The sequence below is a fragment of the Notamacropus eugenii genome, chromosome 3, assembly GCF_028372415.1.
Source record: "Notamacropus eugenii isolate mMacEug1 chromosome 3, mMacEug1.pri_v2, whole genome shotgun sequence".
Lineage (NCBI taxonomy): Eukaryota > Metazoa > Chordata > Mammalia > Diprotodontia > Macropodidae > Notamacropus > Notamacropus eugenii.
The window spans coordinates 330,099,334-330,116,121 of record NC_092874.1 but is presented as its reverse complement, the minus strand read 5'-3'; the positions used below and the strand labels follow the sequence as shown (position 1 = coordinate 330,116,121).

Below are 16,788 nucleotides of genomic sequence, written 5' to 3'. Positions count from 1 at the left end.
GCATCTCCTTTGATGCCCACAAGCTTCCTCTGAAACAAAGGCCCATCTTTTGAATACCAATATTATTCCAATTATTTCATGTGACTTTATGCCACAATATGTACAGCAGAAAATGAGACAAGGAATAAAATGTCTCAAGCTGAAAAGACCTTTGAAACAATAGAGTCCAAACTTCTCCAACCCAAGCTGCTGTTCAGGAAACCAAGGCCCAGAAATGTTAAGTAACTTGTCCCAGATCACACAATTATTACACAAGATAGTAATTATCTAAGGTGGGATTTGAACTCAAGTCTTTCAGACTCCAAGCCCAGTTTCATATCCACTGGATGGGGATAACCAATTTCCCAGTTCCCTACATTTTCCACAAATTCCTTTCAACAATAACAAAAATGGATTGTGGATTCCCAGGGTAAGTTAATAGTCCACTCACAATATTTTGTAATTATTTCCTGCTTATGGAATTATTTAAAAAATTTTTTGTCATAAATCTCTTAGACCATTGTCATGAACTCCTTAAAAGGTTCAAAAACCACTAAATGTGAGTAAATGAGATGCACATGCTCCCTCTCTGAGGAATGAAAATTATGAGTCACCTAAAGGGCAATGGAGAGACCTGTCAGTGTGCATACATACTTGGCAACTTACCACTAATCATGAATAGCAACAATTCTGTCAATAGTTGGCACTATGGCATTGAAGACGCCATGTTACCTTCCTAGACCCTTGCCTCCTCATCTCTAAAGCAGAGAAGTTGAACTCAATTTACAGAGTCTTTTCCTTTTCTGAAATTCTGATTCATTCTTTCCTTGATCCCCTTAGATTCCTCTCAGACCCAGCAGATCTGATTGTTACCAAAACCTTTCTAGCAGTGTTCTTTCTAGTAGCAAAGGACTAGAAACTAAGCATACATCCCCTCACTCAAGGAGTAATTGAAGAAACTGTGGTATAGGAGTGTAATTGAACACCACTGTGTAATAACAAAAACTGAAGATGAAGAATTCAGAGAAACTTGGTAAGACTTGTATGAACTGATGCAAAGTGAAAATAGAACCAGAAGAATAATACCCATGACAATTAGGTAAATGAAAAGAATTCCAAAATGAAGCCAAACTTTGTAACTATAATGCCCATGCTTGGTCTTGATGAAGAGATGATGAAACATGCCTCTCTCAGCAGAAAAATGAGCCACAACAGCGTGGTAAAGACAAAGAACTTTGAAAGACTTAGGAACTCTGATCAACATTGGACTGCTCATAGCTTTCTCGCTTCTTCCCCCCTGTACCCTATTATTCCTCTTCTAGTCCCTAGTATAAATTCTGTATTTACATTATCAGGTGAATATGACTATAAGTTTTATGAGTTCCTTATAATAACTCTTACAATTGATCTTACTCTTAAGTTTTCTAACTTCTGGTGGCTCATGAAGTGTCCACAGGACACTGTTGTTGATTTCAAATGGAACTGATGGGGTTCAGACTCTGGGAACTTCCTTGAGTTCCCCTGGAATCTCCTTACTTAACCTGGCTTTTCATACTCAAATTGTGCTCTCCTTGTATCTCCTCACAGAATCTGGCTTTTCTTACTCAAATCTGTGACCATTTTCTGTTATCTCTTGATTGCCCTACCTGCTTACCACCTAGGCGCCCCCTACTCTGATGTTTGTTGACTACCTCCAGCTATTTCCAGCCTTTGACCCTCCTTGAATTCCCTCCTTGGACTTCTCCTCAAGACCCTTCCTAAACCCCTCCTCCCATCACCCTGGACTACCAGACCACCCCCAGATCCCTCCTATACTTTTTTCTGTATTTAAGTTCCATCTTGCCTCCATGTAGGCGCTCAGATTCAATCCAGCTCAGACTGTCTAGCTGAGATTCTATCTGGCCCACTTGTGAATACAAGCATCACAAATGCTTAGGCTCCTTAAGAAAGCAATCCAATTTGGCGAATCTTTAATAAACTTTGTTTTCTTTGACTTTAAGAAGACTTGAGTCGAATTCATTCAAGCACAACCCGGACTGTCGGTATTTTGGGGTCCTATCACCATTAACCTCCTCAGAACCATCATACCATCATAGAATTTCCAGAATAACTTGTCTTCTGCCCTATGTCCATCCAATTGCTGATGGTCAGATATTTGGGGAGATATTTGCATTTCTAGATACTTTCTTTTTAATCTGATGAGTCATGAGCTCCTCACACAAAAAGTGAAAAGGAAGAAGGTTTTCTCATAGAAACTAGATGTCTCAATTGAGTCTGAAAATTTCACTCTGCCTGTGGTTAAGATGGAGGCCACATTCTGTGTGATCTGCTACCACAAAAACCCAAGGCTAGCATTTTCTCTGCACAAGAATCACAGGGCATTAACGCTAACCCTAAATCCATTCCCCAGGACAATAGCACTGAGAGACTTAAGTGGGACAGACAAGAGTGAAGCTAAAACAATGGAATGTGCCTGAGGCAGAGAAGTGACCAGGCTGACTGAGAGCTTAAGAAAGAAAGCCTCAAGGGTAGTAAATCACCTCCTTGGTGCTCACCCAGGCACCAACTGGGGTCGATGCATACAAAGCTTCAGCTGCATGTTTGAAGAAGATGGGGCAGTACAGGAACATGATGCTGACTTTGTGTCTAATACTGTGACATAAGGGTGATAAGGTCAGGTGAGTGGTGTAAAGAGTAAAGCGGTGCCTGCTGGGATTGATTGTGAGAGGTGGAAGAGGTCCTGAGAAAGCTGTTGTGGTTGTTGTTCGGCCTCCATTTTCAAAGAGGACCGATGACAACACAAGGTGGTAGCTGGACTTGCTCCTGAATTGGATTTAAGTAAAACTCTGACCACAAAGATTAGGAAAACGCCAGTTACATGTGTCTTATACATCCAGTCACCTCTTTGCAGATGGAAAACATTACTTACAATGCCTGAAGTGAGAGAGATACTCCAGAACTTTGGCCAGGGGTCAGGAACCTGCAGCTTTGAGGCCACATGTGGCCCTCTAGGTCCTCAATATACTTCAGCCAGTACTATAGAATTGTCCTTTGTGTACTACTATTAACTTAAAAACTTTATATTAACCCTATTTACAGTGGATGCCCTTTGGTGGAAGTTTAGTTTCTCAGGGTTTCCATATGGATTCTATGACTGTGTCATAAGCTAGAGGACAAAAATCTAATTAATGGTAAAAATTTTCTGTAATTCTTTTATCAACTGTTAGAAGGTACATAGGAATCAATATTGTATTCCCTACTTCCATGCAAGTTAGGTTAGTCTTCTCTGTTCTGAGTCCTCTTCCCTTCTTTCTCATTGTTTCTTAGTGACCTCTTCAGTCCCTAATTCCAATAGGTTCAAATCTCATCTCTATGCAGATGACTCCTAGATCTATACACCCAGTTCTAGTCCCTCTCCTGAGCTTCACTCCCACATCATCACCTTCCTCATGGACATTTTAAATGGAATGTCCTGTAATTTCTTGTAATAGGCCTGGCCAGGCACCCAAAAATCAACATTGAAATACAAATGACTTTCTCATAGTCTCTCTCTTCTGACCTAGACTTGATAGACCAGTCCCTTGGCAGTTAGTTCAAGTTTGACTTTAATATAAAATAAGACACTCATGGGCCATTCAATAGTTAATGAAGGATTTCCTTCACCATACCTAGCTCAGGAGGAATACGCATCAAATAACTCCACCAAAAGCTGATTCAGATCAACAGAGCTCCCTTGCCTTTGAGTTGCAGTTGTAATCTGTCTGTTGACCAAGAATGAAGGGGTAAAGCTTCTCCCTGGTTAGTACTCAGGCCACCAGGAAGACTCACTAGCTTGAATCTTTTGTCCCCCAAGAACAATAAATCTCAAGGACATTTTTAATACCTTTTAAGGAAAAGACTAAACTAACTTGCATGAGAGTAGGGAATTAGGATATTGATTCAAATATAGCTTCTAACAGTAAATAAAAGATTTATTAGCCAGTTCAGGGAAAAGATCTTCAACAAAGGTACAATGTGTATTCGGCTGAACATATTTTTTTAGTGTGGGTAATACTACTAGTCTGACTACTAGTTAGAAGCCTCAGGGACAGCCCCCAAGTCCTCATGAATTGACTTTTCTACTCAAACTTGGTCCCCTGAATCAAGTCTCAAGGACAATTTCAATGCTTCCTAAGGATAGGACTTTAGGAGAACCATGCTCAGCCTGCAGAGGAGGGCTCTAGGAAATGTTCCTACCACAATCACAAGCTCAACCCATGTGAAAGAGAACTCAGTGCCTTTCCTAGAAAACTCGTTAGTCTTCCTGACTTTCCCCATCTTTCTAGGCATCCAGGTTAGCAACCACAGAGACATCCCTCACTCTTCATAGCTAATCAATTGTGAAGGAAAAAAAGTTGATAATAATACAATACTATGCATTTAGGTGCCAGTCTGATAGAAAGTTCTATTTAATATTATCTTTATCCAAGGCTGTAGAGAGATATTCAAGCTGGCATCCTCCTCCTCCTCTTCTTCCTCCTTCTCCTCATCTTCATCGTAATCATCATAAGTTTTCTGACATGACTCTTTCCCCCAAGAAAATTTCAGACATTGCCTCAAACAGGGAAAAGATATCTTAAATATGAGCAACCATATCTTCAAGAGATAGAGGGAGGAAACTGCCCTTAGGTTACTGTGTGGGGTCACATGGGAGGGAGGGAAGGGAAGGCAACGTTCTTATCTAGGTAAACTTTGTTGGATTTCTGGTTAATACCCTTAATCTATTCTCCTAAGGAAAAGTCATTTTTCCTTGGGTCCAGATCTGTTCTCCCAATTTTCCAAGAAACTTTTCTTAGGTGTCTGGAAAGGGCTATAGAGAAAAATATACTTTCTTAATGTTTCTAGAGAAGCTAAAAAGGGGTGATAATGTTTAATATAAAATTTTGGAACAATCTCTTTTTTCTCTCTGAAGCAAACTCAGAGAATGCCTCTTCCTATGTCAACAAAAGCCAGCCAGGGCTGACTTAACATTCCTTAGGAGACCTTTAACCTAAGACACTATCTTGAATAATGGGACGTTTTCCATATCTTAATATTTGTAGACATATACTATGTTATGGCATGTTAATGGTAAAGAAAACACAGACATCTTGGGTAGTAATTTCTATGTGAAACTTTGTCAAACTCTGTTATGTTATTGTATTTACAACCTATGCAATTAAGAAATTCCTTTCTAATGGTCTAGTTAATCACTCATGGAGATCATAAATCTGAAGGACACAACACTTCTTTGTCCTAAAAACATATTTAAGGCTGCCCAATTCTTTGTATCGGTAGCCAGAACATTTCTGGCTCCATAATGCATTATGTTACCGTTTTCTTTAATAGGGAATTGATTAATTAATTAATTAAATCATAAAACATATGCATTTAGCCTGTTGCCTTTTCTTTAACCAAGTTTTCAGGTCAACAGGGGCAAGGGCTAGAAGGCTCAATGATTAAAGCACTGGACCTGAAGTCAAGAAAACTCAAGTCCAAATCCTGCCTCAGATCCTCCCTAGGTTTGTGATAGGCAAATCATCATGTACCCACTGCCTCACTTTCCTCATCTATAAAATGAGATACCAGCACCTCCCCTCTAGCGAGGATAAAATGAGATAATATTTGAAAAGCACTTTGCAAACCTTAAAACACTATATAAAGGCTGGTATCCACAGTCCCTCACAAACTAGCTCACACATAAAGCTTAGTGATGTGTCAGAGTGTAAGACTTGGAGACAGGAAGACCTCCTCTCCCTCTCTTCCCCCATACCTCCTTCCCCCACCCTTTCTCTCTGTCTCTCTGTCCACCCTTTAGCTTGTTGAGCTCTTTCCCATAGTTTCAATTTTTACCTGTAGTTTAGTGCCCCACAAATTTTTATGGAAGCACAGATATATATAATCTCAAAGTCTATGTAATCTAATCCATATCTGAATCCCTGGGACATGATGAGAAACTGTATTGCAGACATGGCAGAATGACCATTACAAAGGCATAGAGACATATGAGAGAATCAGAGAGAAGGACTGGTTGGCTGAATCTGAATACAGGATGAAGAGTAATATCCAGTGAGGCTGGAAAGGAGGCTGGAAGGTTCTGAAGGGTTTTAAAAGCTAAACAGGGTAATTTATATTTTAGCCTAGAGGCAATAGGGAACCACTGGAGTTATTTGTGTTTGTGTTTAATTTGGCAGGCGGAGGGGCAGGGGCTGGAAGACATGGTTGAATATGTATAACCTACATCAAATTACTTACTGTCTCAGGGATAGAGGAAGGGAGGGAAAGAGAGAATTTGGAACTCAAAAAAAGTTGTAATGAATGTCAAAACTGTCTTTCCTTACATGAATTGATACTGTGTGAAATGAGCAAAACGAGGAGAACATTGTGCACAGTAACAGCCACATTGTGCAATGATCAACGTTAATTGACTTAGCTCTTCTCAGCAATGCAGGGATCTAAGATCATTTCAAAAGACGCATGACAAAAAATGTCATTCACATCCAGAGAGAGAAGTAAGGAGTCTGACTGCAGAAAGAAGCAGACTATTTAAACTATTTGTTTTTTTTTCTTTCTTGTGGTTTTTCCCCTTTTGTTCTGATTCCTCTTTCACAACATGAACTTTGGAGAGAACAGTTTCAGTTGGATGATGAGGCCTGGTGCCAGGCTGCTAGGAGGAAGAACTGATTAAGAGGAAAAAAAATGGAGGCACCAAATGTAGATGGACTTCTCAAGTTTTTTAGCCACAAAAGGGTGGAGAGATAGAGAATGATAGCTAGCAGGAATCATGTGTAGGTGTTTTGAGGATAATGGAGACACAGGCACTTTTGTGGACACTAGGAGAGGCAGCTAATAGACAGGGAGCAACAGAACATTAGTGAGAGAAGAGAGATCTGATGGAGAAGGCAGCTTCCAGTACAAGTGTGGATTTCCCACCCCCAAACTTTTGCCTACCTTTTCTTCTGCCTGGAATGCTGTCCCCACCACAGAGCCAGCTGAAATCCTCTCTCTCCCACTGGGCTCAATTCCAATGCCACCTCTACAAGAAAATCCACCTGTGACCCAACCTCACATCCAAACCCCAACTTCACAAAATTGTCAATTTGGTTAAAATTTTCTGGTCCATCTCTCGTTAATTAAAGCATATTATGTTTTTCTGCCCATAACTATCATCCTTCTCTACAATTTAGTTCCCTGGGGACTCGAATCCCTACCTTGTAAATCTCCTGCCTTAGAGTCTTCATACAGAAAAGCTCAGAATTTGGAGTGAGAGGGTCTGGGTTTGAATCATAAGGGCTACCATTTCCTGTTTGACTTTGGACAAGTCAGATAGACCCTGAGCCCTGATTTCTTCATAGATAAAGTTCTGGAAGATCTCCAGCATTACCTCTATGGTTTTTCTTTTAAATGTTGAAATCAATGAAATGGTGAATATTCAAATGGTTTATCTGAGTCACATGGTCAAGCCACTCATCTCAGTCACGCAAGGTGCCAAGTCTATTCCTTCCTTCCTCCTTCCCATCCACTTCCCAATTCGAAACCCGAGCCAAATAGAGGCCCTTTAGAAGAAGTCCCGACCCTTTTCACCTTCTACAAAGTAAGATAAAACAGCCTCCAGAATCACCAAAGCGCTCCCTTTCCTTCCCCCTTTGCATCTCCAACCCTAAGGCAACAACAAAGCCGGACAGGTTGAAGACACTGAAGCATCACGTGCCACGGAGTCTCTGACCCACCAGTGTGGCCCCTCCCTTCATCCCAGCACAGCCTGTGCCTAGGATGGGAGGTGGGACCCGCCAGGCTTAGCCCGGGACATTCGCATAAAAGAGGAGTCACTGGACCTAGGGCAGAGCAATCACTCCCCCAGGACCCCCAAGTGTCCTTCGGGGGCCGGCTGTCCCCAGGTCCCGCCGCTGCTGAGAGGCTCAGGTGAGGGCTGGGCGAGCCGCAGCTCCCGGGTCCCAGGGAGGGGGTCGGAAAGGGGCCACCTGCTTAAGCTCTAGGGGACCTCCGGGAAGGGAGGGAGAAAAGAGGATGGAGCCTGGGCGTGGAAGCAGATGGTTAAGGATAGTTTGTAGTTGCTGTTGCTGGTGGCAGATGGGGCTGGGTGAGCAGAGCTCGGCCAGGGGTGTGGGTTCTGCCTGAACGGGGATTGGGGGGGGGGGGGTATGTTGGGGGGGGGGGGCGGCTGATTATGTAAGGATGTCACCTTTCCCGGAGTCTCGGTGAAACCAGGACCAATTACCAGCACCTACTTCCCAGGAAGGTTGTTAGGAAGCTCAGATGGGGGAGCATCTGAAAAGCCCCCTGCAGGCCTTACAGAGCGTTAAAGGGATGTTTGCCTTTATTGTGTTTATCACTACTCTTAAGGAAACACAGGGAGTTGAGCCCGCACCTTATGCGGTCTGGCCCGCACTTGTGGGAGAGGAGATGAAAAAGAGGAGGGGGCGCTGAGGAGGGTCAGCTTTTGGATGGGTTTGGGGATGAGGAGTGGCCACCCCGGGATGAACTGTGACTTCCTTCCCGGATCTGATACCTTTCCCTGGTTTCTTCATCCCTATGACCTAGAGCGCTTCTGGATTTTCTCTGGTTGCAAACACCGCAGACATAACTGAGGTGGGGATGGAGGGCTAGGGAAGTGTAATTGTACTTGGCTTGTGTCTGTATGCGCTTCTGCTCCACAGGGGGAAAACTCCTCCCTAGCCCCAATTGAAAGCTCCCTTACAATGCCCTACAAAACCCCCACAGCTGCTGCCCGGGAGCTGGGGATGGGGATAGTGCTTGGAAGGGTAGCTTGTGGCTACCAGTCAAGTCTCTTCTGTCTGGTTAGTGTTGTTCGAGGTCCTGGCTCACAGCGGTGCCTCCACCTGACATCCTTCCTCTGCTTGGAGAGGTGGAACTTGTTAGGAGAGAGGCAGACAAGAAGTTTTGGATTCTGGAGTTTGAACAGAGCACTGGCCCTGAAGTCAGGAGGACTTGAGTTCAAATGTGACCTCAGATATTTGATACTTACTAGCTGTGTGACCTTGGTCAGGTCATTTAACCTCAATTGCCCTGCCTTCCCCACTCCAAAAAAAATTGGATAAAAATGAAATAATATGATCCTAGGGGTAGTATAAACACTGCAGTATGCTAGAGATGATAAGAGTAAAATGGTCACTTTAGAATAATTTCTGCTGCTGTGGGAGGATGGGATGGATTGGAGGAAGATTTAGAAGGTTATTGCAAAAGTCCATTGGAAAGGTGGTTAGGGCCTGAACTAGGCTATTGTGAAGACAAATGGGAGAGATGCTTTGGCAACTGATTGGAGAGGTGGGGTGAGGGAGAGTTGGAGGTGAGACGGAGGTTGAGAACTTTGGAAGAAAGGTGGTATCTTTGACTGTCATGGTTTGGAAATGGGATGGATTGGGGGAGAAAGGTAATGTAATAAAATCTGCATATTTCATACCCCTTTACCTCATCCTGTGGGACCCACAGGAAGAGAGAGTCTCTGCTCCAGGTACAACCTCCTCCCTTCTCTCATTTTCCCAATGGCTGCTGCTTGGTAGTAGTTTCATCATAGCTCCCTTAAGTTGGGGGAGGTTGGGAAAATGAGGGAGAAGGCTGAGTAGGAGATTATTAGGGTAACTGGATTAGAGACAAGCCTTGTAGATTGACAGTCAGGGAATGGGAGGTGTTTAACCTCAGCCTCTGAGTGATTAATCATGATAATAATAATAAAAAAAAATAGCTAGTGCTTTAAGGTTTCCAAAGTGCTTTGGGAATACTATCTCATTTTATCCTCACAACAGCCTTGTGAGGTAGGCGCTATTATTATCCCCATTTTTCAGGTAAAGAAACTGAGACTAAATGGTTAAGTGATTTGCCTACAGCCCCACAGCTGCTACTAAGTGTCTGTGGCAGAATTTCAATGCCCAAGTCTGTCTGACCCTAGGTCCAACATCTATCCACTGTGCCCCCTTCTTCTAAGCCGCTGTGGTTATACCTTGGCTTCCATTTAGGGAACCACTGCCACATAATATAGGAGGACATTTCACCTTTTAAAAACAGGTACTGGAAATTTCATGGTCGGGAGCCAAGATGGCGGAGTAGAAAGATGCACATACACATAGCTCCGAACCCACAACCCACAGAACAGCTAGAGGGGACCAACTCATGGTGAATTCTGCACCCAGAGGCCACGGAATATTGGAGCGAGGGAGATTTCTGTTCCGGAGAGACCTGCAAACCTCTCGCGGGGGGTCCTTCGCGCTGTGGACTGGGCGCCGGGACTGGGAGCTGAGTGCAGCCCTGCAGCGGCCGCGACACCGTGAGGAAAAGATCCCAGTGGGCTACGGGGACGGGATCTCCAGTGGCCACGCGGGTCCCTCCACCCACAGAGGGACCTGCAAACCTCTCGCAAAAGGTCCGTCGCGCTGCAGACGCGAAGCCCAGCCCAGACCTGCGGCGGCCGCGGCTCCGAGAGGTACAGATCCAAGCAGGCTTCAGGGACGGGATCTCCAGCAGCAGCACAAGCCCCTCCACCCACAGGTGACGGGGGTTGGTGAGAGAGTCTCTTTGGCGGGTCGAGAGGGGAGTGGGGTGCCCCCATGGCTCGGGCCCCCCCGGGAGATAGAAGCTGAGAGGCGGCTGCAGACAGGGGCTCCCCAAGTGGGCAGGAGCCTAGATCCATTGTGGAAGGTCTGTGCATAAACCCCCTGAGGGAACTGAGCCTGAGAGGCGGCCCTGCCCCCACCTGAGCACCTGAACTTAATTCTCACACTGAATAGCAGCCCTGCCCCCGCCAAAAGCCCTAAGGCGGGAAGCAGCATTTGAATCTCAGTCCCCAAATGCTGGCTGGGAGGACCAGGAGGCAAGGTGGGTGTGAGGAGAATATTCAGAGGTCAAGCCACTGGCTGGGGAGAATGCCCAGAAAAGGGAAAAGAAATAAAACTATTGAAGGCTACTTTCTTGGAGAAAAGACATTTCCTCCCTTCCTTTCTGATGAGGAAGAACAATGCTTACCATCAGGCAAAGACACAGAAATCAAGGATTCTGTGTCCCAGCCCACCCAATGGGCTCAGGCCACGGAAGAGCTCAAAAAGAATTTTGAAAATCAAGTTAGAGAGGTGGAGGAAAAACTGGGGAGAGAAATGAGAGGGATGAAAGAGAAGCATGAAAAGCAGATCAGCTCCCTGCTAAAGGAGAACCAAAAAAATGTTGAAGAAATTAACACCTTGAAAACTAGCCTAACTCAATTGGCAAAAGAGGTTCAAAAGGCCAATGAGGAGAAGAATGCTTTCAAAAGCAGAATTAGCCAAATGGAAAAGGAGATTCAAAAGCTCTTTCAAAACTGGAATGGCACAGATGGACGCTAAGGACTTTATGAGAAAGACAGATGTCACAGAACATAGCGAGAAGATTCGAAAAATGGAAGATAATGTGAAATATCTTATTGGAAAAACAACTGACCTGGAAAATAGAATCAGGAGAGACAATGTAAAATTTCTGGGACTACCTGAAAACCATGATCAAAAGAAGAGCCTAGACATCATCTTCCATGAAATTATCAAGGAAAACTGCCCTGAGATTCTAGAACCAGAGGGCAAAATAAATATTCAAGGAATCCGCAGGACACCGCATGAAAGAGACCCAAAAAGAGAAACTCCTAGGAGCATTGTGGCCAAATTACAGAATTCCCAGGTGAAAGAGAAAATATTGCAAGCAGCTAGAAAGAAACAATTCAAGTATTGTGGAAATACAATCAGGATAACACAAGATCTAGCACCCTCTACATTAAGGGATCGAAGGGAATGGAATAGGATATTCCAGAAGTCAAAGGAACTAGGACTAAAACCAAGAATCACCTACCCAGCAAAACTGAGTATAATACTTCAGGAGAAAAAATGGTCTTTCAATGAAATAGAGGATTTTCAAATTTTCTTGATGAAAAGACCAGAGCTGAAAAGAAAATTTGACTTTCAAACACAAGAATGAAGAGAACCATGAAAAGGTGAACAGCAAAGAGAAGTCATAAGGGACTTACTAAAGTTGAACTGTTTACATTCCTACATGGAAAGACAATATTTGTAACTCTTGAAACATTTCAGTATCTGGGTACTGGGTGGGAGTACACACACACACATGCACACACGCACACATACATAGAGACAGAGTGCACAGAGTGAATTGAAGAGGATGGGATCATATCTTAAAAAAAAAATGAAATCAAGCAGTGAGAGAGAAATATTGGGAGGAGAAAGGGAGAAGTTGAATGGGGCAAATTATCTCTCATAAAAGAGGCAAGCAAAAGACTCATTCGTGGAGGGATAAAGAGGGGAGGCAAGAGAAAAACATGAGGTCTACTCTCATCACATTCCACTAAAGGAAAGAATAAAATGCACACTCATTTTGATAGGAAAACCTATCTCACAATACAGGAGAGTGGGGGATAGGGGCACAAGCAGAGTGGGGGGGAGGATGGAGGGGAGGGCATGGGGAGGAGAATGCAATCCGAGGTCGACACTCATGGGGAGGGAAAGGATCATAAGAGAATAGAAGTAATGGGGGACAGGATAGGATGGAGGGAAATATAGTTAGTCCTATACAACACAACTAGTATGGAAATCATTTGCAAAACTACACAGATTTGGCCTATATTGAATTGCTTGTCTTCCAAGGGGAAGGGGTGGAGAGGGAGGGAGCTAAAGAAGTTGGAACTCAAAGTGTTAGGATCAAATGTAATGTTCTTACCACTGGGAAATAAGAAATACAGGTTAAGGGGTTAAGAAAGCTATCTGGCCCTACAGGATAAAAGAGAAGACAGAGACAAGGGCAGGGAGGGAAGATAGAGGAGAGAGCAGATTGGTCACAGGGGCAATTAGAATGCTTGGGTTTGGGGGGGGGAGGGGATAAAAGGGGAGAAAAATTGTAACCCAAAATTTTGTGAAAATAAATGTTAAAAGTTAAATAAAAAAAAAAACAGGTACTGCTTTTGAATTGGGTGTCAGCTTTAATTTTTGGACTATTCATGTTAGCACTTACATGAGCATTGTCTTTGACTTCCATGTTTTTGTATCTATGTCCCTGAAAACCTCTGGATGAGCATTACATCTCTTATATTTACATTCACTCAACCCACCCCACGCATAATGCTTAGTACATAACTAGTAATTGTATGAATATTTGAGGAAATGAATTTTGTTTTTCCACTGGGCAGATTGTGTTTATTTCCCCCCAAAAAAGAAACAAGAGTTTGGATTTTTGGTTTGACTTGATTTTTAATCATCCACATTTTGTATCTCTTTCTTTTTTTCCCCTTAAGGTTTGAAACATGTATTTCTACCTGTATTTAGTTTCCCTGTGCTTGGGGATAGCAGCTGCTGCTCCACAATTTGACCGCAATTTAGATGCTAAATGGAAGCAATGGAAGTCACAACATAGAAGGCTCTATGGAGGGGTAACATTTAAACTTCTTTTTCCCCCCTGAATGCATTGAGTACAACATGTTCAAGGTGGACAAATGAAATGACCTTTGCCCAGAAACCAGTGTTTATCCAGACAAGAGCTTCATTTGCTGAAGATTGCTACCTTTCCCACAGAAGTTCAGAGGGTAGAGATGTCTGTAGCATCAGAGCCTGGAAACTTTGAAAGTGGTCACCATCCCAGCTGGGTGCTAACCAAGTTATTGACAATGGATTTGGACTGAGGATAGTTTCACTTGAATGAGTAATAATATAAGCAGAAGCTTAGTGAACCTCACATTTTTGTACTTGTTTCCAGAATGAAGAAGATAATTGGAGGAGAGCAACATGGGAGAAGAATTTGAGAATGATTGAAATGCACAATCTGGAGTATAGTGCTGGCAAACACAGTTTCCGGATGGAAATGAACAAGTTCGGAGATATGGTGGGGATGTTGTCACAATCTGATGTTAATACTGAGTATTCAGTCATCTTTTATTTCCAACATACTGATTAAAAACCACCTTTCTCTTCATTTTAGACCAATGAGGAATTCAGACAAGGTATGATTGGCTTTACAGAAAGGAGATTTGAAGGGAAGACCAAAGGAAATCTATTTCGTGAACCTCTCTTTGAACAGCTCCCTGAATCTGTAGACTGGAGAAAGGAAGGCTATGTAACTCCTGTTAAGAATCAGGTATTAAAAGCTGCTTAAGCCTGATCCATAGATAACTCAGATAAAACTCAATGAAGTTTATGACTGAGAAGAAGAGACTTCATCTCAGATCTGTGACTGAGCTCCCTTCCATATTTAAAGCTGTTTAGATCTGTCTTATAAAGATGGCTAAGATTATCTTGGAAACTGACCAGTTCTTCCTTTTGACTTTTTCAGGGTATGTGTCTTTCTTCCTGGGCATTTAGTGCAACTGGTTCCCTGGAAGGTCAGTGGTTCCGTAAGACAGGCAAACTTGTTTCACTTAGTGAACAGAATTTGATTGACTGCTCTTTGGATGAAGGCAATCTTGGCTGTAAAGGTGGCGTTGTTGATGTTGCCTTTGAATATGTGAAGAGGAATGGAGGCATTGATACAGAGGATTCCTATGACTATATTGCATTGGTAAATACGTTACTGGATTCCGCTCATTTTGGTTTTGCTTTATTTGAAAGGAGAGGCTCTGTTTAAGGGTTTAGGAGCAGGGAATTAAATGACAATGGAATCTAATATTGTATAGTACCTCCTGACATTTACCTTATCCTGAAGGTTTACAAAGCACGTCATTCACTTAATCTCATTTGCTCCTCAAACAGCCCTGTATGGGGGAGCTATTATCCTGATTTTTCTGAGAACCTCTCCACCTCAGTCTCATGATCACATAACCTGTAGGCAGAGAACTAGATATGAGCCTTGGGCTCATTGGACTATTCCAGAACTAGTAGGCTCTTGGAGTTGTTAATTAATAAATTTTTTGATGCCAGTGGTATCTAACTCAAGTAGAAATCGAGTCCACTGAACCATACATTAGAATCCATGGGGATTGCATATTGATTTAGGAGTGATGTGTAGGAATATTACCAGCCCTCTCCTTTATAATTTCCTGCCTTCTTTCAGCATGACTTTCAGGTAGTCCTTTGCCTACTCACATCAAGCACCCTTTTTGAGCCATCCATCTGATAAATTGATGGAAGAACATTGCCCCTAGACTTATTAATTTTGGACCATCAATTTTCAATTCATCGGGACAATGCCACTGATAATATTAGACCAAACCTTTTATGTGTTTCATTTTAAAAGGATGGCTTCTGTAGGTATTGGGAAGAAACCTCTGTTGCTAGGATCACTGGATATGTGGACATCCCATCTAGGAATGAAACTGCTCTTAAAAAGGCAGTGGCAACTGTGGGCCCCATCTCTGTTAATATAGATGCATCAAATCCATCCTTCCGGTTCTATGAGTCTGGTAAACATTTATTCTTCATTATTTCTATATGAATGCACTTAATAATATTATTGCCATTCATTAGTTAGTATTTCTCAAGTTCATATTTCACTTGAATATTCTAGGTGTTTATTATGAACCACAATGCAGTAGTCACAATCCAAATCATGCCATGCTCGTTGTGGGCTATGATGTTGACGAAGAAACTCACAAGAAATACTGGATTGTCAAGAACAGGTAAACCAGCATCTTGCCTGAAATGTCAGTGACCTGTTGTTGGTTTCTGGTTATTTCATTTTAAATAAAGGGGGAGGAGGAAGAAGGGTGGAGTTCCTGGGATCCTCTGAAATGGAGAAGGGATGTTCATGGGTGGAAGGGGCCCTGATTTTATGACCCAGAGTAAATTGAGATTTCCTCACTGGTTTCTCATAGTTTCCATGACCACTGATGACTTGAGAGTACAATAGATATCCTTTTGCCTATTTTGTTGGATGGTTCTAATACAGTTATTGTCAGAGTAACTCACAAAGTGCTATATGAAATGCATTTTACTTAGAAAACCTGAAGGTGAAAATTGTTGAGTGAATGATTGTCATGAATAGGGCAACTAGGTGGCCCAGTAGATAGAGAGCCCTGGCTCTGAAGTCAGGAGGACCTATGTTCAAATAGGACCTCAGACACTTCCTAGTTGGGTTACCCTGGGAAAGTCACTTAAGCCTGTTTGCCTCAGTTTCCTCATCTGGGAATTGAGTCAGAGAAGGAAATTGCAAACACAACCAGTATCTGTGCCAAGAAAACCTAAAAATGGAGCCTGATCATCATCTATACCATAACAGAGTTGTCACCAGCAAGTGTTTTCATTGCTTTCTGAAAGGTCCAACTCATTTTCTGAATTCAGTCACATTATGTGTCAGGGTGATTTGTACCTCTAAAGTAAAAATGTGTTTTTGAATGGTGTTCTGAAATTTAATACTTAACTTTCTTAACAGCTACGGTAAAAACTGGGGCAAAGAGGGGTATATTTTAATAGCAAGGGACCGGTATAACCACTGTGGAATTGCAACAGAAGCCAGCTATCCTGAACTCTGATGTGACTGAAGAAGGACTGCTTCTCAGAGAGATGAGACCTGATCCCTATCGTTTCAGATCAAACACTCGAATCACCCAGGATCCCCGTTGTAATTTGAGTTTCTCCTAACATTTCTACATTTGTGAAATATAAACACTACTTTTGTTATAAGTACCTTGTAATACTGTTTAATTGAAAATTTTCATTTTAAAATTGTATGCATAAAACTTTAACTTTTAAAATAAACCTTGATTCACTTTACATGAAATTTGGGAGATCTGATTTCCTTCAGTATTGAACAGGAGAGAAGATAGTTAGGTGTCTAGTTTTTGTCCTGGGTCAGGAGTCA

At 42.6% G+C, this 16,788-nt stretch overlaps 2 protein-coding genes across 3 annotated transcripts in view; one reads left to right on the top strand and one right to left on the bottom strand.

Annotated features, from left to right (window-relative positions):
• Positions 1 to 16,788, bottom strand: part of LOC140496769 (cathepsin L2-like) — a 71,084-nt gene that overhangs the window by 30,314 nt on the left and 23,982 nt on the right. The gene's annotated exons all lie outside the window — the stretch shown is intronic.
• On the top strand, positions 7,617 to 16,707 carry LOC140496770 (cathepsin L2-like). Of its 2 annotated transcripts, none has more exons than XM_072596943.1 (8): positions 7,617 to 7,920; positions 13,295 to 13,429; positions 13,753 to 13,878; positions 13,975 to 14,130; positions 14,326 to 14,550; positions 15,226 to 15,391; positions 15,496 to 15,607; positions 16,360 to 16,707. In XM_072596943.1, the coding sequence occupies exons 2-8, from the start codon at positions 13,304 to 13,306 to the stop codon at positions 16,457 to 16,459; spliced, it is 1,011 nt and encodes a 336-aa protein (XP_072453044.1). In that variant the 5' UTR covers positions 7,617 to 7,920; positions 13,295 to 13,303; the 3' UTR covers positions 16,460 to 16,707. The 2 variants fall into 2 exon arrangements, with proteins under 2 accessions (XP_072453044.1, XP_072453045.1); XM_072596944.1 differs by lacking the exon at positions 16,360 to 16,707 and adding an exon at positions 15,803 to 15,886.